At 49.1% G+C, this 25,444-nt stretch overlaps 1 protein-coding gene across 1 annotated transcript in view; it reads right to left on the reverse strand.

Annotated features, from left to right (window-relative positions):
* Positions 1–25,444, reverse strand: part of MYLK (myosin light chain kinase) — a 190,334-nt gene that overhangs the window by 94,460 nt on the left and 70,430 nt on the right. Inside the window, exons 6-11 of the mRNA XM_052638190.1 lie at positions 24,611–24,629; positions 24,038–24,132; positions 22,875–23,081; positions 17,175–17,309; positions 14,005–14,157; positions 37–174 (exon numbers count right to left, since the gene is read on the reverse strand). Of these exons, the coding sequence (XP_052494150.1) occupies positions 37–174; positions 14,005–14,157; positions 17,175–17,309; positions 22,875–23,081; positions 24,038–24,132; positions 24,611–24,629 (747 nt within the window). The remainder of the gene's footprint in view (positions 1–36; positions 175–14,004; positions 14,158–17,174; positions 17,310–22,874; positions 23,082–24,037; positions 24,133–24,610; positions 24,630–25,444) is intronic.

Raw genomic sequence — 25,444 nt, forward strand, 5'->3', positions numbered from 1 at the left:
CATGCATGCCCAGAGGAGAGAGGCGTGGGGACAGACCTGACACCCGGACTGTCATGGTGACCTGGCTCCCGTCCATGACGTGGAGGTCAGAGAGGCCCTGCAGGAAGAGGGGCGCGGCGGGCTTGCTGGGGGCCGCGGGCAGGAGGCACTCGCTCTTCTCCTCACTCTTCTTCTCTGCGTGGCAAACAGAGTGCAGGGTGAGCACCCACTCGCTCATTCCACAGACACGGACTAAAGGAACAGGCAGCACGTGAATGTGCTGGGGCTCAAGTTCCCGCCAGAAACCGACTACGGCCAGATAAGGGGTGTGGGCGGCCCGGGAGACCCCTCGGACAAGGCGTGGCCGTTTCCCTGCATGGCACGACAGTGCTCTTGCCTCCCAGCAGGGAAGCACGAGGCCTCTGGAGGGCCATGTCCAACCTAGGCTCTGGGTCCCCAGGAGCACTTCCGGGGGGTGCAAGTGGTGGGGGAGAGCCAACGCTTGGCATTCTATGAGATATTCACCCCTTAAATTTTATTTACCCTTTTGAATAAGTGACACATTCATATGGCATAAAGCTCAAAAGGTACAAAGAGAAGGCGTACAGTCTCCCTCTACCCCTGTCCTCTGGCCAAATGTCTCTCCCCAGAAGCAACCAATTTCCAGCTTCTTGTTCATCGTGCCAACGATGGTCCATGTGTATAACACACAGTAGCACATAGGTATACACTTTTATTTTTCTTCTCTTAAAAGACTGATAGCAAACTATATACAATGATTGGCACCTTGCTTTTTCATCTAACAATACAGTCATCCCTTGGTATCTGCAGGGGATTGGTTCCAGGACCCCTTGCTGATACCAAACTCTGCAGCTGCTCAAGTTTGCATATAACCTAAAATCCTCCTATATACTTTAAAATCACCTCTTGATTACTTATAACACCTAATATAATGTAAACACTATATAAATAGTTGCCAGCATGGCAAATTCAAGTTGTGCTTTTTGAAACTTTCTGGAATTTTTTTCTCAAAGATTTTTGATATGCGGCTGTTTGGACCTACAGATGCAGAACCGGCAGGAACACAGGTTGGGCTGCACATCTAGATGTCTCTCATGAAACAGAACCGGAGAGCCTCTTCACTGTTTCCTATGGCTGCATGGTGCTCCATTACCATCTCCTGAGATTTTAAGCACCTCAAGAAAGTCAAAGACACTGCATCATTAGAATGACTAAAATTAAAGACTGGTCATCCTAAGGACCTTGCTGGCGAGGACATGGCACAACCAGAACTCTCCTACGCTGCTGGTGCAGGTGCAAAATGGTTCAGGCCCTTTTGAACACAATCTGACAGTTTCTTAAAAAGTTAATCATTTAGCCCATGATCCATTCATTCTATTCCTGGGCATTTACACAAGAGCAATGAAAGCACTTGTCCGAACAAAGACTTGTACACAAACATTCATAGCAGCTTCCTTCTTAATGGCTCCAAACAGGAAAAAACCCAAATGCGCATCAACAAGTGAATGAATAAACACACGACGATGTATCCATACCAATGGAATACTACTCAGCGCTAACAGAACCACTACAACAAGGACAACTCTCACCAAAATTACCCTGAATGAAAGAAAGCAGACCAAGAAAGTACACTGGATGATTCCATTTATAGAAAATTCTAGAAAAAGCAAAATATAGTGACAGGTTTTGGGGGGCAGGGGTTGGGGGATAGATTGTACAGGGGCATAAGAAAGCATCTGCAGTGATGGAGATGTTCATTTCTTAAAATCATGGTGAAGGTTTCATGTATAAAGGTTCAAAAAATGAAGTGAAGTCACTCAGTGGTGTCCGACTCTGCAACCCCATGGACTGTAGCCCATCAGGCTCCTCCATCCATGGGATTCTCCAGGCAAGAGTACTAGAGTGGGGTGCCATTTCCTTCTCCAGGGGATCTTCCCGACCCAGGGATCGAACCCAGGTCTCCGCATTGTAGGCAGACGCTTTACCATCTGAGCCACCAGGGAAATCCTAAAGGTTCAAAGTAAACACCATAAACATATACAGTTTGTTGTACAGCCAAAATGGGGAGAAAATCTCTCTCTGGGAGAGGGAAAGAGTGCCCCAGCTAGCCAGACAGAAACTAGAACAACTCTCTGGGTTCAGGGCTGGCCCACTCACCCCCATTCTGTTCTCTGGGGGAGGTAGGGTAATAAACAGGCTTTCCTTCATTCTCAGAATCCTCCCTAAGTGGGGCTCTGACCTGCTTCATGAGAGCCAAAGGGAAAGGGGCAGTGGAGAGATGAGCTGGTGTCTGGCTCCCACAGCTCCCAGCTGCTCAGCCTCTGATCCTGCCCTTCGTCCTGTGAGCCACACGGTTCTCATCTTCAAAAATTCTTTTTCAGTCTTTTTGTTTTTGTCTTGGTTGGGGGTGGGGGGCGGGTCTGGAGGGGGCAGGGGTAGAGACAAAGAAGGCTATGGTATCTCTAAGGTAAACTCTAAGTTTGGGGGTAGGGGGACTGTGGTATTTTGAGTTCTTTTCAGCCCAGAGCCACACAAACCAGATCTTCTCCTGGAAGCCTGTAGCCATGACAATACATTTCTAGGCTGATTTACATACCTGGGAAAGGCCTAGCTCCACACTGGCCACTAAATGAAAACGAAATATGGCATACTCAGAACATGCCCTGTACAGCCTCTGGGGCTGAGGGTGGGAGAGGCTGGGAAGACCAGGGAGGTGGGAGGGCAGGTTTCCCCAAGGCAGGTGCTGTATGAAGGGCGTGGAGCCAGAGTGCAAGGGGACACAGGACCCATGCCCTGGCATCATTGCCTCTGACAGGGGCAGCCAGACACCCTTGACAGAAGGCCCAAGTGGTGGGCTTGAGGGACCCAGTATTGGGAATGCTTAGATCTCCCTGGGCAAGCAGGCTGCCTCGGGAGAGTTGAGGAATTTCCTCTTGCACAGAACGAAAAGGCTCAAGGACAAAATGTTTTCGCCTGTCCAGAGCCCTCCCAGTTCCCGCCTCTCCACTGTCTTGGCCAGAGTCCCAGCTTCACAGAGCTCCCTGCAGGCGGACTCTCATTCCCAGATGCTCCGGGAACATCAAAACCTCCAGCTCCCTTTCCTGCAAGCAGTTGACAGCTCCTCCTTGACCCCTCCATGTGTTAGGTCTTCCTACCGCTCAGTTTCCAGGCCTGGGGCTTTGGCAAAGCCAAGCCACCCTGCGGGTCTCAGCCAGTGCAACTAAAGGCCCATCGGCACCTCCCTGCCCTGACAGGGTGTCCTGGGCACTGCCTCCCACGTGACAGCTCATTCATTCTCCAAAAGCCACTGAAATGTAGGATCTGAGGCTGGGACTTGGTCTTGGGCAAGGCATGCTCTCTTTCTAAAGCTTGACTTCCTCAACTGTATTTAGGGGAATAACAGTACTATTATAGGACCTGGGGGGTTTAAAGAGATAATATATGAAAGTACTTTCTCCAGCCACCCATCATCCATGTTCGCAGGTGTGTGAGGCTGGCATGAATGCTCACTCACACCTACCTCTTGGGCTTAATTCCCTGGTGGGTTTATCAGCAGCAGAAGAGAAAATGGAGCCTCACCCCAGGATTAAAGATTCTCATTTCTATGTCACCGAAGGGAAATACTGTGAAGAATACAAATGTGTTGCTTAAAAATATGGATATATCTAAAGAGAAGGAAATGGCAACCCACTCCAGTATTCTCGCCTGGAGAATCCCATGGACGGAGAAGCCTGGTGGGCAACAGTCCATGAGGTCGCAAAGAGTCGGACACGACTGAGCAAATTCACTTCACTTCACTTAAATCTAAATTTTGAGAACAAAATTTCACTGCACTCCTTCAGAGAGAGATGAGTGACAGTGTCTGAATCTGTGGAAACTGCCCCAGGCAGGCATTTAGTTCCAATGTCACCCATCGTTTCTGACCCTGTTGTTGCCTCCCCAGCAAGGGCCCCACAGCAAGAACAAAGAGCAGAGGGAAGTGACAGGGAGTAAATGTGTAGAATGAACCTGTTCTCAAGCCTGCCGTTCAGGGTCACGTGGGACTAGAGGCACAGAGAGCCGGGCTCAGCCCCAGTCGCCGCCCCAGAGTCTTCACATAATGAGAAAAACAACCAAACCTCCCCTACAAACACACTCTGGGCTCAGATCCTGGAGCCAATGAGGATGTCAGTTTTAGACAAGCAGCTTCCTTAGGCAACCCCAGAAAAGCAGCCCTAACTTGAATCCTGAAACCCCAGTCCCAAGCCCACCACGCAACTTTACTGGAGAGAGGCTGGGACGTGCTTAGGTGAAGTAAGCTACTCAAGGTCCCCGAGCCAGTGACAGGCAGACTGAGAGCTCAAACCCAGGCCTCCGGACCATGAGGCCCAGGTGTTCTAAGATTGTCTTTTCCAAGGGAGCCAGTCACCTGCAGGGATGGCCATGCTGGACTCCCCATGAAGACAGATGTGCTATGTGGACCCCCATTCTAGACACCTGACAAGGGAGGAAAGCTAACATAGAGCAGGGAAAGTCAGGGCAAAGGGCAAGGTGTGTTTGTCATTTAATTCCAAAGCCATACACAACTTATCCTGGCTCATCTGTGGCCGTTAGATCACATTCCCTCTTGCACGGACTTAGATACAGTAAGAAGAGACAGATGGAAATGGGTGTTGTGAGCTCCTAGCTCAAGCTGCGTGATCTGAAGCAAGTCCCCCAAGCTAAGCCTCAGTGTTCTCTCCTCTAAACTGATAAGAATACAGCTATCATCATTTACTGACGATCCTGCCCAAGTGATAAGGGGTAATGCACACATCATTAGTATAATGCATGATAAACACTGCCAGATTTTCAGATGATTCAAAGAAAGGACATATATAAAACAGCTAAAGAATATCTGGCACATAATAAGTACAAGAATAAATGTTTTGTGCCTTTCCTAATCCGACTGTTTTTGGTTAGGCAAACTCAATCTGACAATAACTACTGATACGATGAGAAATGATACAATATGGTCTCCTCCCAAACCAGGGTATTCACATATAATTGGTCAGAGATCTGAAAGGTCTCAGCTGCGGAGATAACGTTATAACAATGCCTTACAAAGGTCAGCATTTAAGGATTCTAAAGGATGTCCGCAGCTCTCAGTTCATGTTCAACACCCTCTGAAGTTGGGAAGAATGTGTCCTCATTTTACAGCAGAGTGAGCTGGGACTCAGAGAAGGAAGCTGGCAGAAAAGCTGATACGGCCAATGGGGTCCTGGTCTGGATGCTCCCTTCCTGACCTGAGGACAAAAGCCAGTCAGCTAGGTTCCCCTGGGAGCTCTCCATCCTTGTGCTCTTGCCCAGAGTAGCTGGTTCTCCCAGAGACATCTCTCCTGGAGTCCTGGTTTAGCTGTCACCTGGCGCAGTCCTGGTTTCAGGCAGGGTAGATGGACCAGGGTCTGAGGAAAGAGGCCGCTGGGGGCCACAGCACCTCAGGCAACCTGAACCTTTTTCATTTGGGGAGGGCAGACTCTGGCTGTGGTACACCAAAGGAGGAGGTCCCTGGGATGCTGCGGCAGACTTGCAACCCAGCTCAAATGGGGCCGGATTAAATATACCCCAGGTGCCCCCACAGCTGTGCTTCCTCTGGTCTGCTGAGACCAAGCCCACAGGCCCTTTCTCTTTGGAATCTAGGGCGGGCTGAGCCTCCTTGATTTATGGGCCTAGGACTAAATTTCTGAAGTGAACGTGTCTGTTGCTCAGGTACTTGGTCAATTAGCCAATGGCCCTCCACTCACTTGCTGGCTCTCTCTGCCATTAAACTGGGTAGCCTGGTGTTGGGGGTTCTGTTCCACATTGAGAGAAGGGAAAAGGAACAGGATTGTCCTCTGGTGGGCCAGACAAGAACTGAGATCAAGAACAGCTATAAGCAGTGCACATGCTCGGTCACATTCAACTCTGTGCGACCCCGTGGACTGTGGCCAGTCAGGCTCCTCTGTCCATGGGATTCTCCAGGTAAGAATACTGGGGTGGGTAGCCATTCCCTTCTCCAGGCAATCTTCCCAACCCAGGGATCGAACCTGGGTCTCTTGCATTGCAGGCAGATTCTTTACTGTCTGACCCACCAGGGAACCCCATAAGCAGTTCACTGACAAGTAAAAAATGATGTCATGTACGTTAAACTATAGCCAGACTTAGGAAAGGGATAAAGGAACGAGAGGAGAGAAGAGAGAAGGTGGGAGAAGAAAGGAACATGGAGAGAGAGAAAAGGAAGGAGAGAGACAAAGACAGAGAGAGAGACCACTCTTTGAGCCTATATAGACCCTTCAGAGCTTCCCTAGTAGCTCAGCTGGTAAAGAATCTGCCTGCAATGCAGGAGGCCCCGGGGGGATTCCTGGGTTGGGAAGTTCCCCTGGAGAAGGGATAGGCTACCCACTCCAGTATTCTTGGGCTTCCCTGGTGGTTCAGATGGTAAAGAAATGGTCTGCAATGCGGGAGACCTGGGTTCGATCCCTAGCTTGGGAGGATCTTCTGGAGGAGAGCATGGCAACCCACTCCAGTATTCTTGCCTGAAGAATCTCCATGGACAGAGGCGTCTGGCAGGCTAAAGTCCAGGGGGTCGCGAAGAGTCAGACACGACTGAGTGACTAAGCACAGCACAGACCCTCCAAGTTTTCCCTCCTTGGCCATTTATGCTCTGTTTTGACTCATCAGAAACTGTTTCTGAAATCAGTCCCTAGTCATGAACTTAAACATAAAACTCTTGCTCTGGGGAAGCAAAAGTATCAAACAAATGACTTCTCAGAGACCCAGAGCAGCAGAACGAGCATGTGGGCTGAGGCAACTGGAGGCCTAGAGGGCTGCCTGTGAGCTGGCCTATTGTGGCTGCTGACTTGACGTCTGAGCATCGGTTTTCCTCATCTGTAGAATGGAGTTCATTCAAAAGTAGAGCATGGAGTCGTTACGGGAATTAAAACAAACTGGCTTTAACTGATTAGATCATTTATCAAAACAATGTTCCTCATTAAAAATGATAACTGATGGTCTCATTTTAACACTAATAGGAACTGATATAATCACAATAATAGGTTTTGAAAAGCTCTTATTTAGAGGAAGTTAAGCATCCACACAACAGGTGCTATTTGCTACTTTTCTCATTAATTCTCATACAATAACTAGTATATCATGCAGATGACATTACCCTTATGGCAGGAAGCAAAGAGGAACTAAAGAGCCTCTTGATGAAAGTGAAGAGCAGAGCGAAAAAATTGGCTTAAAACTCAACATTCAGTAAACTAAGATCATGACATCCAGTCCTATCCCTTCATGGCAAACAGATGGGGAAACAATTTAAACAGTGACAGACTTTATTTTCTTGGGCTCCAAAATCACTGAGTGCTGAGTGCTGAAGAATTGATGCTTTTGAACTGTGGTGTTGGAGAAGACTCTTGAGAGTCCCTTGGACAGCAAGGAGATCAAATCAATCAATCCTAAAGGAAATCAATCTTAAATATTCATTGGAAGGACTGATGCTGAAACTGAAGCTCCAATACTGTGGCCACCTGATGCAAAGAGCTGACTCATTAGAAAAGGCCCTGATGCTGGGAAAGATTGAAGGCAGGAGGAGAAGGGGGTGACAGAGGATGAGATGGTTGGATGGCATCACCGACTCAATGGACATGAGTTTGAGCAAGCTCTGGGAGATGGTGAAGGATAGGAAAGCCTGGGGTGCTGCAGTTCATGAGGTTGCAAAGAGTCACACACAACTGAGCGGCTGAACAACGATGACAACTGGTATGAACTTGCTCATCAAAACTGGAGACATGAGCAAGGCCTTGGGCTTTCTTGGGCTTGAAGATTAAGAAGCCACTGCAGCTTTGTTACAGCGCTGGTGTGGATCCGAGTGTCTTCTTTTCTCCTGCAGTCATTCGCCTGTTCCTCCCTTCTGAGTCCTTCCTCACTTTACATGGGTTTAGCAAGAAAAGCACTTCTGAATTTCTCCTTAGACAATTTCTCTTGGATGTTTTTTCCACCTGTCAACTTTTACCAGCTAAGTTACCACTCTCTAAAGTGCCCCATGTTTATGGACTGAATTCGCATTAAATGTACGTGAGTAGTTTGCCTTGAAAATGGCTCTTAGAAGGCTCCCAGCTCATTCAAAACTTGTGTCAGATGAAAATAAAAAATTAAGGATGTTACCTTTAAAGTGTTTAAACAGATGATGACACCCATATGAAACAGACAGAATTCTCTACCATCTAAAGAGCTCCCCAGGGCTCCCCATAAGAGGGACCACTGCCTGTCACAGTTTTTACTAAGTCCTGCTGTCAGAGCCTCAGGCCCTCTCTGTCAGTAGTTTCCCTGCTCTGATACCAGCGTCCCTGGATCCACAGGTTGTCACCAAATAGAAATGGACATGGAAGGGCCCTCCCCTACTTCCTACATCCCCTGCCCTCTCTCAGGTGTGCTGACACATGGACCTCCTGAAGATGCAGTTAGGGAGAGGGAAAAATATTGCCTTCATCTCTGAGCTACTAAAGATTTTCCTTAAGTTTCTAAACGGAAATATTTTGTTTAGTCATAAAAATGCAAAATATCTTTCCAACAGCAAATCCAATTCACTCCACACACTGTTATACTATTCACCCTGTTACACTATGAACGTTCAGTGAATCACCAATGAAAGACAGTTCCAGAAGCACACTCGTCCCTCCTTCCTTGATGTGGTGCTCAAAATCCAGCAGGGTCCAGGGGTCTCGGCCTGGCCTCCTCCTTTCCCTAAGCTCCAGGACTGCTGACTCAAGGGCTCAGCAGGGTTACCTTTGCCCAGCCGCTCTCCACCGGCAGGGCATTTACGCACAGTGCAAATCCCTCTCCAGGGATGTCTGTGAACTCTCTGCCAACAAAAGTCGGTCTAACTGAATAAACCGACTTGGAGAGTCAGCAAATGGTCTACTTGTTGGACATGAAAAGAGAGCCTTCTCCCCATAGCCATGCCCTCTCTTTTGGTTTTCCTGCTCCCCACTGATTTCTCCAGACCCTAAGAAGCAGATGTGAAGAAGTAGAAAGGAAAAGAATGAAAGGAAACAACGACATATGACACTCCCTCCCCCTCCCAAAGAATCTCTGACCAGTAATGATAGGGTTGCCAGATGGAAGTGGGACTATATTACAACCACAGCCTTCTTAAGTGCCTTAGGAGTTGTAATCAAACTCTAAACCTAGAGGTAGGCCATCCAAACCAGCCCATGTACCCTCTAGAGGCTCGTCTGGAAACCACACTCTCCACCACACTGTCAAAGCACGGATCGCATTTTGCCATTAGGAACACAAAACTGTAATTCTGGATGGCATTCCTGACCAAGGACTCCAAGCGAAAAAATGCTACAGATGGCCTGCAGCGACCTAGAAGGAGGCTGTGGTGTGACACGCTCAGTGGCTGTGGAGCATGAGTTTAGCTGTCTCATATTACGTGGGATATGCATGTGCCTCATATGTGTGGGATGGCCCAGGGATCACATCATGTCTCTGCACTGGCATGCAGAGTCTTTACCACTAAGCCACCAGGGAAGCCCCCAGAACTTTTTTTTTTTTAATACATTTAAGAGGCTGTCAGTGCTTAAAGCAAGGGGCTTTCCAGGTGGTGCAGTGGTAAAGAATCGCTTTGCCAGCGCTGGAGATGCAAGAGATGCAGGTTCGATCCCTGGGCTGGGAAGATCCCCTGGAGAAGGAAATGACAACCCACGTCAGTATTCTTGCCTGGAAAATTCCAAGAACAGAGGAGCCTGATAGGCTACAGTCCATGGGTTCACAAAGAGTTGGACATGACTGAACACACACACACACACACACACACACACAGTGTTCCAAGCTGCCCCGCAGAGGGCTTGTCACTAATCTGAAAGCCAGCTGGGCTCTTACTGATGCTTTCACTGTCCAGAGAATGGCTGATTCCCTGGTGCCCATTACTTTCATTAGGGGCTCTTTATCAAAACAAACACTCTAGTAAATATGCTTATTACATTCCATTTTTTATTTTAGAAATCAGGGTTTTAAAAAACTTAATTTATCCACATTTTATGTCCTTCGGTGCCTTTAAGAGCCCAGCAGGCCTTCACTTAAATAAACAAACCATTAGGCTAAGACACTCTGTCTAAATGGGCACATTAGCAGGTTAATAAATCTATAGTCACTTAAGGATTTTAGCCTTGACAAAGATACTCCAAGGGGAGAGAAATTAAAAAGATACTAGTCTAAGGAAGCCCCTGTACCAATGACCAGTGCATATACACTGAAATATTTACTCTCCTCTGATATTCCTGGGTTCTGCAGGAATTTAGATTAATCATCCTTAGATTAATCACCCAGGCTCTATCCTGGGTCAGGAGGGAAGATTTTCGTGGCCTGGTTAACTACTGGGGACTTTTTCCTAGTATGGGAGGAGGAAAGCAGGAATATTTGTTGGTGGGGGGGTGTTTGAGAGCTAGCATGTAGGTTTACTGAGCACCTCCTTGAGCCCTGAGGCCCCAGGCAAGAGAGGAGGTGGAGGGAATGCCCCCTGCACTGCCGCAGAGACTCACCCACCTCCATTTTTCCTTCATCCATTCACTGAACACATGTTCACACAGTAGGACATGTGCTACACGCAATAATGAGACATGGTCCCTGACTGCAGGGAGCTAACAGTCCAGCAAAATAGGGAGTTGAACAGGCAATTAGAGGAAATTTCATGTTGAGGCAAAATGCTTTCTCCCTTCATCGTCCTTCTAGAGACTTGCATGATGTACCCCTGCCTCTCTCTGTGAACCTAACCTCTACCACTTGCCCCTACCCAACTCCTGTGGCTGCAGCCTCACTGTCCCTTGAATAGGCTGCTCTTGTTCCCAACTCAGAGCCTCTGCACTTGCTGTACCACCTGCCTGGAGCAGTCTTTTTTCCACTTCATGAGGTCTCCCCTCAGATGTCACCTTTCCCAAGAGGTCTCCTCTAGCACCCACCTAAGAAAGGATCCCTTCCACCGCCTCTCTATTTCCATTTTCTTAATAGCACACTTGTCAATGCTGGATTAAGCCAGCTTTGGACCATCCAGCAGAATGTAACAGGCAGGAAGACAGGACCTGTTTTCTTTTCATGGCAGCTTCCCCAGAACAATGCTTGGGGCCAAGGAGGTGCTCAGGAAAAATTTGCTTGTAAGTAACTGCTGTGATAAGAGAGGTACAGCAGGTAAGAGAAGTGACATATGTGGGAGGGAGTTGGTCAGATCTGGGGAGGAGGAGGTTACAGAGGAGAGAAAGCAGAGAAAGCCGGGAGAAGAGGCTGCATAAGGCCCATCAGAATGCTGAGTGAGCAGCTTCTCAACGCTGGCAAAACCTTGGCAAAAGGCTAAAGAGGTGAGAAAGAGCACCCATGTCTGGCCTTCAACAGGATCTGCTAAACTCTCCTCCAGCGAAAGTTGCCCTAGAACCCCTCCTCCCTGGAAACCAGAGCAGCGGAGGGAGAGGTATTGATGAACGGCACCCTCTTGTGGCCAGAATTCCCTGAACAGGGTGCTCAGACTATGGCTTTAGTGTCTGGCCCAATACCTGCTTTCTCTGATTCTGCTTCTCCCTTCCTTTTACCCAAACCAAATGAACAGACAGACAGAAAGACAACCACCCAGTGCAGCAGAGTTGATCCTTTGGTAATACCGCTCCTTAGACTTGCCATTTGGAAAGAGTTTGTCTTGTTTAAAGGTTGGGGCTCCTGAGCACGTCCCACGTCTTCAGCGCACGACACGGCAGCCTGGCGGCAGGCTTACAGCCAGGGAGCCTGGTCCGCACTCCACCTGTGGCCTGGGGCCACACAGAGGGGACAGAAAGGCCAGGCCTGGGCAGCTGAGGGAGAGGCCGGGACAGTGGTCGGCGCTGCATGGGATAAACGCCTCCACTGCGGTCATCTCCCACCCTCTGAGCCACCACAGAGACTGCAGCCAAACAAGCTGCCAATAAAGTAAGAAAAACTCCATGGCTGAGGCTAGTGTGGGACGTGGACCAGAGCCCCCTGGGTGCCCTGGGCATGGAGCCAGGGGTGTCACTGTGCCAGGCTTGGCCTCCCCGATCCTGTGCAGACAGCCCAGTGCTGCGGCCGGAGCGTGGCCACGTCTTACAGCCTCCTTCACCATTTATGGTAGCTGAGCCTCTGTTTGGCCTTCACAGGCCAGTCAAACCCCACACTGAGCGGGGGGGCTGTAGGGGTGTCCTGCTCACACAGGGCTGTTTTCAGAGCAGATCCAAACAGGCTCTGGCAGAGTCCTTGCCGGGACCGCTCTGTTTCTGCTTTGAAACATGCTCGGATGGGCAGCCATCCAGGCCCCACTCCTCCCACAGACCTAGGGGGCGAGGGGGATGGCCCCAGAGTCTTCTTGCCCCTCTTCTGGGGACCCCCACCTCCACTGGGACTGTTAGCTCAGCAGGGTCCCTCTAATCCAATCTAAACACAGGCAGCCCAGGACAGGCTCTGGATCAGCAGGGCCCTTGGTCGAAGCCAGCCAGGGAGGCTGAGACCACACAAGCATCATGCACCTCTTTGGCCCCCTCCACCACCACCACTTTGGGGTAGGCCTTTTGGACCTCCAAGGAGAGCCCAGGGGTGGGGGAAGGTGGGAGCAGCGACCCTGGCCTGGATCTGCCATTTCCCCAGACCCCACAATCAGCCATGAGTGAGATCCGCGAGGAAAGAACAGGTGGAGTGTAAACTAGAATGAGGCTGACAAGCTCCTGGGGCCACAGGCAGGCAGGGATGCGAGGAGGAGGGCCTCCCGGGAAGAGGCAGAGCCAGTCCCCAGGTGTTGACTCCACGCCAGGCCCACCGGAGGAATCGCAGAGGAACCCGAGAGGCGGGAGAGCATGTCCTCCTCCTAGGCAGACAGGGCCATGCCTTTATCCCTTGGGGGTGACACTGCCTAGCCCCTGGGGTGAGGGTCATCCCCACTCTGGGGCCAGGGGACTTGCCTTCTGGAGAAGGACAGGGAGTGAGCAGGGGCTTGGAGATCTGGGTTCCAAAGGCCAGTGTGGCTCACAAGGCAAGTGACGTTGACTTTTTGAGACCCCCAGACCCTTCTGTGAAAGATGGGAAGAGCGCTGCCCCCTCCAACCCCGCTTCCGGGGTTTCTGAGAATCGAGAAAACACAGGTGGGGTGACAGTATCTAGCAAGGTAACCAACATAGGATGTTCCCTCCCCCTTTTCAGCGAAACCACCTCTAAGGCCCCCTGGAAGGCTGCTGCTCAGATACAACGAGACTCTCCCCAAGAGGCTGAGCCTGGGGGAACAGAGCCGGATGGCGTGTCTCCTACTGAGCTGCTGGCAAAGCAGGGCATGCCGCGCCCGGTCTAAGCACTCAGTCCCCAGTCACTGTGGGACCTGGGGGCCCGGGCCCAGCTGAGGGTGGGGAATCAGGCTTACCTGAACACCCTGCCTAAGAAGACCTTCTCCAGCTCTGTCACCATGCCTGACAATACCACAGCCCAGACAGCCGTCTTGAGTCTGCATCTCCCCCCTGGGACGTCTGGGACTAAACATTTGGCACTGATCAATGCATGACGACCATGCTAATCAGATTACTGGACACCAGGCTGCTGAGGCGCAACAGCAAGCTTGGGGTGGCAGGGAAGAGCGAGGGCAGAAGGAAACAGGGGACAAATTGGCTCTCTGGAAGCCGCAGTACCGGCACCTGTCACCTGGTGTCCCCCAGTGTCCCCCAGTGCATGAGGGGTCATTTGTGAGAACTCGTCCTCTTCCAGTGGGTGTGGTGTTCTGCCTATCAGACTGGAAGCTTCTCAAACCAAGGGAGTCTTTGCCTCTTTCCCCTGCATCTTCCCTCAGCCACAGTGGGGTGAGGGGTGGAGGACTGGGCTTGCACGTCCATCTCCGGTGGCAGACCCTGGACACTGTGAGCCCCTGGAGGCCATTGCCTCCACCTGCCTGCCTTCAGGTGTGGTGCCCTTTCTCCAAAGCAGATGTGCAGGAAAGGTGCTTCTAGAGGGCTGCCCAGAGGCTCCTACCCTGGACAGTGACGCGGGCGCTGCAGGACACCTGCCCCGCGGTGTTCTCGGCCAGACAGGTGTAGGTGCCATCGTCCTCTGGGAGGGTGTCCTGGATGTGGAGCTCGGCCACGCCAGCCTCGCAGGTGGAGCGGGCATACTGGATGGGCTGTCCTGGGGAGGGAAGCACAGGAGGGCTCAGGCCAGGGGGCAGCCGGCAGAGGGGTGAGTCCTGTCCTCAGCAGGGTGGCTGCTGTCATGAAGCTGGGGTTCCCCACACTTGCTCAGGCCCACTGAGGGCTCATGATGTGTTAGGACCACCCCTAGCCAGCTGGACAGAGGCTCAAGGGGGAGAGAAAGAGGCAGGAGCCAGGGAGGCGAAGGAGAGGGGGTGATTGTGAGGGTGGAGGAGTAAGACTGGGGCTGGTAGGACTTGGGGGAGAGATTCTGGAGTCATTTAGGATACAGGTGGGAAAGGGACAGAATTCTGTGCATTCTGTTTAAATAAATAGTCCCCAGATACACATCCTAGACTTTACATTATTCTAAGCCTGGAAAGAAGCTCACAGGGTCACCTGGCCCACAGCCCAGCCTCAGGCAGAATGGACCTCACCCAGACTGCACATGAGGCTCCCAGCTCCTTTTAGATGTTTCCAGAAACAATGAGCTTATTTCCCACTGCAAATATTTATCAGAAGTGATTCTGTGCCCTCAACCTAATGCTGCAATGAGTTGCATTTTAGGATTCACAGATAAGATAAAGACAGGGGAATAAAAAAAGCAACTCTGGCCCCTTCTTCCAAGGGTCCCTTGCGTGAGAGGCCCTTTATTCAGGTCCCATAAAGTCCTACATGGAGACAGAAGTGTGTGCCATGAAATTCAGTGGTTTCTTTAACGCCATACATTCCCAGGATTTTATTATCTCAGGATGTGAGCTTTCATTTCCAGGAAAAAAGAAAATTTCATTACTGAAGGTCCTGGCCTTAGAGCAGAAATATGTCCATTCACCATAAAGGAAGCAACTGTCAGCTCCTTCCCCTGTCAGCCCCAGGGTCCTGGTTTGCACTTCATAAAACAGGGAGTGGGCAGTGGGAGAGGGAGAAAGTGGTCTTCTCTACACGATGTAATGTTTCCTTCTGCTCATAGCAACATTCATAATCTCCATGACAGAGACTGCCAAGCCAGCCACAGGGCCAGAGGGAAGAGATTCCGCAGGCCCGATGCACTTCACAGAGGTGGGGCTGGGGGCTGGGAGAGCCAAGGGGCCAGGATCCTGCTACTGTGAGGACTGAATACTGCTCTGTGTGTGGGTGTCCCTAAGAGCTCTTGTTTCTTGAGAATGCCAGTATATTCCCCGACTGCCAGCAAAGTGCCTCTGCTGTCGAAATCTGTACCGGCAAGCTGTTTGAGAGCTCCCCTTTTACTGGAGTATAGCTCATCTTGACTCCTCAAGCATGGGGTGCAACGGTGGCCCCAGAAAGGAGTTCTTGGCTCAGGGCACTCAGGATTGGGTGACTCAGCTCCAAGACTGGTAAACCCAGGGTTGGCAGCCTGGGGTCCCTGACTTGTGCATGATTGCCCTCTAGCGGGATCAGTGTGAAAATACCAAGATTCACCAGTCTTTCAGTCTGGAGAGGCGTAAATCAGAGGTCAGCAAACTCCTGCTCCTAGGCCACATCCCACTTGAAGCCTGTTTTTGTACAGTCTGAAAGTTAAGGATAGTTTTTACATGTTTTAAATGCTGGGAAAAAAATCAAGGGAGGGATGTTTCGTGACATGTGAAAATTATATGAATTCGCATTTGTGTCTATTTTTATTGCGTTTTATTGTGTTCATTTACATATGGTCTCTGGCTGTGCTTTGTGCCATGACAGCAGAATTGAGTAGTTGTGACAGAGACTGTGTGGCGTGCAAAGCTGGACACATTTCCCATCTGGCCCTTTATAGACAATCTTTCTTGATGCCTGGCCTGGACCCTGAGCCAAGCAGGAGGGAAATGCTCTTGTTCAGATCTGTTCCTAGCCCTTAACATCCGTGCTGTGTTCCAGCTGCAAGGAAGCCACCTCTGTGCCGATAGTCGTGGGGTCCAACAGGAGCTCTGTCAGTAGTAAGGGGTGGAGGAGGAGACCCCCATTCTCACCTCTCTGCCCAACAAGTCCACAGATAGGGAGACAGCAAGGCAAGTTCCTACGCTGACTAAAGATCATTTCTAGCAAAGCCTGAGCAAACCATACTGATGAGGCAGGCTCATGGCAACATGGCGACAGTGGAGAGATGCCTGGGGACTATTTGGTACACTGTGATGGGCTCTGATCCCTTAAAGCGTTCATTCCATCAGCTGCGAGAGCTGGTAGAGACCCTAAACCTCTGTTCCAAGCATCTCCTCATCAATAAAGAGGGCAGTAAAGTGGGGCGTCTAGGGTCACCCAACCACTCAATACAGAGGAGGACAAGTGCAGGAGCCCTTTCAGCCTCCCTTAAGGTCTCCAAAAAGCAGACCAATTCAACTTCATCAATTTTATGGACTATTTCAGTTCTAGTGATAGAGTTCTCCCATACATACTTTTGGAATTTAAAGGCTTTTTTCTTTAAAAAAAAAAAAAAAAAAAAGAGAGAGAGAGAGAGAAAGGGTGATAATATGTAATAATTATTTTTTTGTCCAAAGGACTTTACTCGGCAAAAAGAAAGTTGAGATGTTTCTATAGGACTATATTGTTAAAAAGAATTACTGGTCTATGAACCCCTAAACCACCTGCCACTAAATAAAAGGCAAGATCCCAAGAGCAACTGCTAGTGTGGTTCATTAATTTGTGGGGTTTTTTTGTTCACTTATTGACTCAACAAATATTTATTGAGAACCTACTTGTGAGCCTGGCTGTACGAGAAGAAGCTAAGTTGCTTGTGCACCTATCTATGTGCCAGGCATCTCATTAAAGAATCTAATTTGACTTTCACAATCACCACCCTGAAAGGTAGGTGGCCTCATTCTCGTCTTGTAGATGAGGAGCTCAAGGCTCAGAAAGGGGTAAAACTTGCCCAGTGTCCCCAGCCAGGCATTGGCAGACTCCCAGGTCCCATGCTCGCTCCATGCTTCTTTCTTATGCATAAATGATTCAGAGTGATATATGGGGAAGCTAAGCAGGAATTCAGGCGAGGCCAAAGGCTCGGGAGGCTGGAGCAGGGGGTCTCACCATTGAGCAGCCAAGTGATTCGAGGCAATGGGGTCCCCTTCACTGAGCATTGCAGCACAAAGTCCTGACCCTCAATGACAGTGCAGTCCTTCAGAGCACTGGAGAATGATGGGGCCACCTCCACCACGGCTGGCTCTGTGAGGGCAAAGGAGAGACAGGCCGTCTCAGATTACCACTGGCCCAGGCTGTGGATTGACCACAGGCAGCCACCTCACTGCCCTGGGCACCCACGGCTTGCTTTCTCAGTGGCCTGGCTTTGCCTCATCCATCATCACACAGGGAAGCAGGCAGTACCGCCATGTGGAGACTTGGAGCCTGAAGCAGAGTGACTCCAGGGCCTTTTTCCTCATCACAAGACACTCCACGTCTGGCAGTACTCAGGACCGAGCCAGCCTCTTCTCCTCCAGGACGCAGATCCCTCCTGTCTTGTCTGGACTTTCACTGTCCTGGAGCATCCACCGAGCTCCTTCATCCCCTTATCTTGGCCTAATTCTACTTTCTCCTGTCTTATATTGTCATTGATGATTCCCATCAGACCCTGCACACTTTTTTTTTTTAATTTTAAAAATCCTTGGCTGAAATGTTTCATTAGATTGAAAACATGCATAAAATAGATTTTCTAAGGAGAACATAAATCATCTAAACGGACTCAACAAACAATTTATAGGGACATCCCTGGCAGTCCAGTGGTTAAGACTTTGCCTTCCAATGCAGGAGGTGCAGGTTCAATCCCTGGTTGGAGAGCGAAGACCCCACATGCCTTATGACCAAACACCCAAAACATAAAACAGAAGCAATACTGTAACAAACTCAATAAAAACTTTTAAAATGGCCCACATTTTTTTAAAGTCTTAAAAAACACACACACAAAAAAATCCCCAACAATATATGTATACATTAGAAGTATACCGTTATGGTTTACTCAAAAGATACAAGGATGAACGCTAAAACACTGTATGTAACAAAAAGACCCTGAACACTCTTGTGAATATCTTTTTACTTGGAAAGACCACATGCCCACTGGTGAGGACATTTCAACTTTAAATTATTATAGTTATTTTTTTTTCAAGTCCAAGACAGGATCAAATGACAAGGACTTACACGAGTTCTCGTTTTCTAATCTAGACCAGTAGTTCAGAAGCACTGAGGGCCTCAATCCCCCACATTTTCATTGAGAATCACTGAGCTGAACTCTATAGAAGACTTCTACATAGGTGAGTTGGGGAACATTTTGCTTGGGGGCCATAATTAAGAGCAATGGGGATAGAAAATCTTTTCTATAACAACCAGAACATGCTGCAGAAGAGTCAAGGTGGCTGATTTAAGGCAGCTGGGTTTTGTGATGAGACGATAGCCCACTGGCACTCTTCAGAGAAGCTATTCAATAGAGTGATGAGGGGAAAACTCTATTATATTGAGAGTACAAAGGTTTTAGGGCAAAAACTAATATTCGAGGGCTTACTAGGTACTTTTCCAGAGGTGACGTGACAATGTCACAAGACTGCTATCTTTACTCATTTTACAGACGAAGTTAATAGTTTCCCACAGTCAAGCCCAGTGATAAAGTAAGGCTTTACACCCAGTTCTCTGACTCTACGTCCACACCTGCTCCTCTAGCCCAGGGCTACCCTAATAGGACAGCAGGCAGTGGGGACACAGCTACAGTCAGCATGTGGTGCCTCTGAATGGACAGGTACAGAGTGAAGGGATGCCAGCTTACCTAGGCAGGTGAGGGGAGACACCACCTCCACCCCTTTGCTCCCAGGAGGCATCAACTTCCCTCATTATAGAAATCCCCTTAGGAGGCACTGCAAACAACACGGGCTTTTGTGTCAGACCAACATGGGTTAGGAATATGCTTTTTTACAAGGCATGGGACCTTGAGCAAGTCGCTTAACCTCACTACAGCTCAGTATTCTCATTGGGATATAGGTGTAACTGATTATCTCTTAAGATTGTTGAGATCACCAAATGAAGTGATGCCAATAAAGTCTTTAGCATAAAGCTTGACTCATTGAACAAGCTTTCAGGGCAGTGTTAGCTCTTATCAGCAGATGGAAGCTGGGCACAGAGACTGGACTAGCAGCAAGTTTGGGGGTAAAAGAAGTATAGAGAAAACTTGGGAACTTAAGGGGCAGTGAGGCAGAGGGAAGATTTGCTTCTCCTTTTTAGATGAGGTGAGACCAGATCATGCCTGTAGGGAGGAGAAAGGGGTCTCCAGATAAGGCGAGGGGGAGAGACTGAAGAGATGGTGGGAAGGTCAATCATTATCAGACCTGATTTCTTATGGGTCTGGGAAGGATGGAAGGAGAAGTCTTTGTAAGGGAAGCGGGCAGCTTTTCTGCAGTGATAGGAAGAAGGAGAAAGAGGTGTTAGATGACCTGCATCTTGGTGAAGCCTTCTGGAGACTTCAGAACAGCTAAGGAGAAAGGCAGGCAAGCCAGACTTCTGGGATGCAGGACTTAGGACTCCCATTAAGTTCTCCACCAGACAAGGAGCAAGAGCCCTGGCAAAGTACTCAACATCAGCTTTCTCAGAACTCTGGAAATTAACCAAAGATGTGCAGCATTCTGAGGAACTTTCATTCTAAAGCAATCATGCAGCTGAATCTTGGTAAGAACAGCAAGCTTTGTGGCATGCCCGGTTCCCACCCTCTCCCTCAGCTCTGCAATGGCTTAAAAATCAACATTGTCTTCCACTCCCAATTTGTGTAGGTACAGGCTCAATGCATAGTTTCCATGTAATAATAATAGCTAATGCTCCAACCAAAGCCTGTTGTTTTTTAACCTTTGGTGGCCAGGAGGCCAAGAGAGTCCCCCACCCTAACACATAGCCCTGAATGATGAAGGTCAGGTTTCCTGACCTGGGACCTCTGCCTACAGGCACTCCCACCTCCAAATGAATGGGTAATATTCCTTGCAAAGGAATTCACAAATGTAGTAAAATTCCCAATTAGGAAGCGAGTCAATAGTACACAGTGAAAAACAAGACTATTTCTCACCCTTTCCTACAGACCCCTACTTTCTCTTCCTAAAGGAAATTGGGGGGCTTCCCAGAAATGTTTATGCACATACAAGCATCAGTTTGCTTTGTGTACATAGATTTTTTTTTCCCCTTTACACAAGCAGCATATGATACACACGATCCTCTCTGCACTTGGCTCATCCCCATACTAACATATCTTGGACAGGTCTCACCACCAGAGTCTACAGGTCGGGCCCATTTGTTCCACTGGCTGCATGGCATCCTACTGTGTGAATGAACTAGGTTCTTTTTTTGGAAACATTTATTATAACAAATTTCAAACACACACAAGAGCAGACAGAAACACACAAAAGTTGTATAGTGAATCATCATATACTTGTTTTTCAGCTTTCATAATGGCCAGTCTCACTTCATTCATACCCTACACCAAGTCCCAACACACATGGATTCTGATACGATCAGAAATTCTATCATTTCACTAGTAAGTAACTCAACTTACATATCTAAAATATGCAGACTTTGAAAAGAATAACCACTGATTCCATCATCACATCTTAAAAATAGCACTAATTCCTTTATATTGAATATCTTATCAATGCTCAAATTTTCCTGATTTTCTTATAAAAAATTTTATATCAATTTTTATATCAACCAGGATCGATCATGCAAAGTCCAGCTGTTGTGATTATTGGTGTCTCCTGTGTCTTTTCATATAAGTTTCCTACAGGCTGTCCCTTCTTTCCTTTTTGTTTGCAATTTACTTGCTGAAAAAGTAAGTAAACGTTATTTGTCTCATAAGTTTTCCAACATCCTGCAATGTGCTGGCTCCACCCCTGTGGTTTACTAATTTCCTCAACAGTAGGACATGGCTCGAGGGTCCCTAAATAGCATTTAAAGTAGGGGGAAATCTCACAGAGAGATAGGTGGGTGCAACATCTATTTCTGCTTTATTGACTATGCCAAAGCCTTTGACTGTGTGGATCACAATAAACTGTGGAAGATTCTTAAAGAGAAGGGAATACCAGACCACCTGACCTGCCTCTTGAGAAACCTATATGCAGGTCAGGAAGCAACAGTTAGAACTGGACATGGAACAACAGACTGGTTCCAAATAGGAAAAGGAGTATGTCAAGGCTGTATATTGTCACCCTGCTTATTTAACTTCTATGCAGAGTACATCATGAGAAACGCTGGGCTGGAAGAAACACAAGCTGGAATCAAGATTGCCGGGAGAAATATCAATAACCTCAGATATGCAGATGATACCACCCTTATGGCAGAAAGTGAAGAGGAGCTAAAAAGCCTTTTGATGAAAGTGAAAGAGGAGAGTGAAAAAGTTGGCTTAAAGTTCAACATTCAGAAAACGAAGATCATGGCATCCGGTCCCATCACTTCATGGGACATAGATGGGGAAACAGGGGGAACAGTGTCAGACTTTAATTTTTTGGGCTCCAAAGTCACTGCAGATGGTGATTACAGCCATGAAATTAAAAGACGCTTACTCCTTGGAAGGGAAGTTATGACCAACCTAGATAGCATATTAAAAAGCAGAGACATTACTTTGCCAACAAAGGTCCATCTAGTCAAGGCTATGGTTTTTCCAGTGGTCATGTATGGATGTGAGAGTTGGACTGTGAAGAAAGCTGAGTGCCAAAGAATTGATGCTTTTGAACTGTGGTGTTGGAGAAGACTCCTGAGAGTCCCTTGGACTGCAAGGAGATCCAACCAGACTATCCTAAAGGAGATCAGTCCAGGGTGTTCATTGGAAGGACTGATGCTAAAGCTGAAATCCCAATACTTTGGCCACCTCATGCAAAGAGTTGACTCATTGGAAAAGACCCTGACGCTGGGAGGGATTGGGAGCAGGAGGAGAAGGGGACGACAGAGGATGAGATGGCTGGATGGCATCACCAACTCGATGCATAAGTTTGGGTGAACTCCGGGAGTTGGTGATGGACAGGGAGGCCTGGTGTGCTGCGATTCATGGGGTCGCAAAGGGTTGGACATGACTGAGCGACTGAACTGAACTAAACTGAAGACTATTGAAAACAGTTTTGTTACAGTAGGAAAAAACTGGAAACAGTCAAAACAATCTAAATGGAAACAACAATGAGGCCATGGCTAGACATCATTCTAGGAAATATATAGTCATTACAAAGCATGTTTTCAAACGACATAAGAAGCACAGAAAGAAATAATGCTGAAAAATGCCTATGGAACATGAGCAAATTAGAAGAGCAAGCAATTTACAAACAGCATAATGCCAAATTTATATTTAAAAATGTAAAAAACGCTTATTTCTGAGCCATACGATTGCACATCATTTAAATTCCTCACACTGCACATCCACTACTTTTATAAACAGATCCTACAATGAGCAGAAGAGAGGGGGCACCCACATCACCTCACGTCACTCTAAGTGTGTCTGTCTGGCTCAAAGTGAGCCCTCAGACAGGCACCTGAGGAGCTAGAGAAAGGCAGCTCACAGCTGGGCTGGGCCTGTCTATTCTGAGGTGATCCTGCTGTGAATTCCCATCAGGAATCACTCCCTTGGAGCAATGACTTTGACCTTAGCCAGTAGGCAGGAATGATGCCTCTCTCGGGTGGTACCCCCTGGGCAGGGGACTGCAGGAGACGACACTGATCCCATGTGTGAAGCGCCCCACGAGAGGTCCTCCCACAGAGAAGCCAGGGGGCCTTGAGGGACGTACTCACTTTTCACCAGGAGGCTCCAGTGACAGGACGCCTGGCCTCGGACATTGGCGGCCGTGCAGCTGTAGCTCCCGCTGTCCTGGGCCCGGGCTCTCCACAGGCAGAGGTAATGCGTCCCCCCAGCTTCGTAAACCTCGATGCTGCCCTCTCGACTCCTCACGGGGACACCGTCCAGGAACCAGGTCACTTCAGGTTTTGGGAACCCTGAAACTACAGGGCCAGGTGAAGGACGTGAGGCCCCCAAGAGTGCTTGTGGGGTGGGGTGGGTGACGAAGGGACTGAGCCTGAGGGCGGGCTCAGCTGGTATGCCACTGCCCTCTGGCTGGAACCCACTGGTTTACCCTCCCCTTCCTCCCCAAGACAGAGGCCGGGGCCCCTCGGGAGGAGGGATGCCAAGTGACACACCCGGCTTCCAGACCAGCCAGAGCCTGCAGAAGGGAGGATAGAGACAGGGACCCTGGGGTTTCTTCCTGGTGGCCATGGTGGTGATGGGTTTCCCATGGCGGGGGCTAAAAATCAGGGCTGGGGTCGGTGCTCTCTTCAACCATGAACAAAGCGCCACTGCAGGGAGCATCTCCTGAGGGCAGACCCCTATCAAGTGCTTCGCCGGACGGGGGACTCTAGTCCAAGGCGATGGTGGGTACAGGAGGCTCCCACCACTGAGCTGAAGGAAGCTCCCCCCCGAAACCCCGGGAGCTACCATATGCATACCAGAGATCCCGGGCCGCTCTACTCACCCTCGCATCTGAACTCGACTGGCTGATCCTCACTGACCTCCTGGCTCTGGGGCTTGTTCTCAAATTTGGGAACCGTGGTGTCCCTCTGGCTCTCCACGGGGACCTTCCTGGTAGCAACCTTGCCCATGGTGTCCTGGCTTCCCAGGCCTGACCGCCTGGTGGGGAGGGTGTCTGGAGGGGCCGCAGCTGGCTCCTCCCTCTCTTCTCTGGAGGGACAGGGGGTGCCTGGGACTGGAGCTCTGGGCTCCAGCTGGACTTTTGCCGCCTGCAGGGTGATGGTGCTGGAGGCCTTCTGCAGGACGGGGCCCCTCTGGCCCTTTCTGGGGGAGTCCCCCAGCGGCTCCAGCTCAGATTCCCTGGGGGGTTGAGGCTGGCTCCCTGTGGCCCAGGTCGGGGAGCCTCCTTGCTGGGTGCTGGGGCGGTTTTTATTTTCGGCAGCAGCCGCCAGGCCATCCGGTTTGGACCCCTGAGTGACTTCCTTCCTGATGTCTGTACCGGCCACCTTTGTTCCTCTCACGAGTGACCTGTTTGGTGGTGAGGGACGGAAGGTGGGGCAGAAGAAGAAGAAAGAGAACAGTCATCTAGTTACTCATCACAAGCACGGGCTCCAGGAACCAAGAAAGCCCACAAACTAGGACAGAGTAAGAGCGAAAGTCTTTCTCTGCAGTTGGCTCAGTTTCCAGCCCAAAGATAAGCAGGTGGATTCTGGCCTTGAACATGGAGGGCATGCTTGCAGAGCAGTGCCCTTCCTAAAGATGGCTAACTAGTAAAGATACTGAGCAGGGTCTTCAGGAGTCTCAATACTGACGGCAAGCCTGGCCCAGGACCTAGGCAGCAAATTACAGTAGAAAATGAAACATTCCAAATAAAACAACGCCCCTCAAACAGGTGGTTCTCCCCACTATATGATGACTCAGAAACTGGCATATCTTGATTACAATCCCTCTCTTCTAACAGGGCATTTCGAGATGGACCAATGACAGTCACAAAGCCTACACATACCTACTGGGATTGTCCAAACCTGGAAAAAGAGAGAAGGCAGAAAGACGGTAAGTGGAATGTTGTATACACCAGGACCAGGAAGTGATAAAACAAGAATCTCTCATTTATGACAGTTTGGCTTCCTGAGCGCTCAGCTTCCCCTGTGGCCCTCCACCCCGTCTCCTTTCAGCTCCCCTGGTCCTGAACTTCTTGAGTTAATCTGATAAACTCCTCTGAGCCCTCCAGACACTCTTAAGTTTCCAGCACTGCCCTGGGCCTTTGCTATGGCCTCTGCTGCCCCACCCTGGGCACAGTAGCTTCCCGTTCTCTAGCCCGAAGAAGGAAACAAAACCCACTGGAGAGATAAACGAAAATAAACACCTACCCAAAATTCAAACCCACACAGTTCCACTTGCATGTAGCCCTCTGAAGAACCCCTCAAGGTAATCATTTTTGACAAATACCTGCTTCATTTTAAAACGTACAGAAAAAGTAATTTTATTCAGTTCTTCAAAGGAAAAAAACACTATTACTAGATATATTTTTCTACCACATTATTTTTTCAAATGTTTTACCATGGAAAATTACAAAATGTGCAACAGTACTGAGAAGGGTGTGACAAACACTGAGAGCCAGCACCCAGATTAGGGAGATACCGACATTTTGCCAATCTTATCCATATCCCTCTGGTTTGTCTTTGAGGGACTTTTTCTGGGAGTATTTTCAAACAAACCCCAGGAAACACACCATTCTGGCATTAATTGCTTCAGAAGGGATCAGTTCTTTAATTCAGTGTTGGGGAAAGTAGAGGAGAGAGGCTAAAACGGTAGGATCCTGAGACTGTAGTGAGTTGTG

The sequence above is a fragment of the Budorcas taxicolor genome, chromosome 1, assembly GCF_023091745.1.
Source record: "Budorcas taxicolor isolate Tak-1 chromosome 1, Takin1.1, whole genome shotgun sequence".
Taxonomy (NCBI): Eukaryota; Metazoa; Chordata; class Mammalia; order Artiodactyla; family Bovidae; genus Budorcas; species Budorcas taxicolor.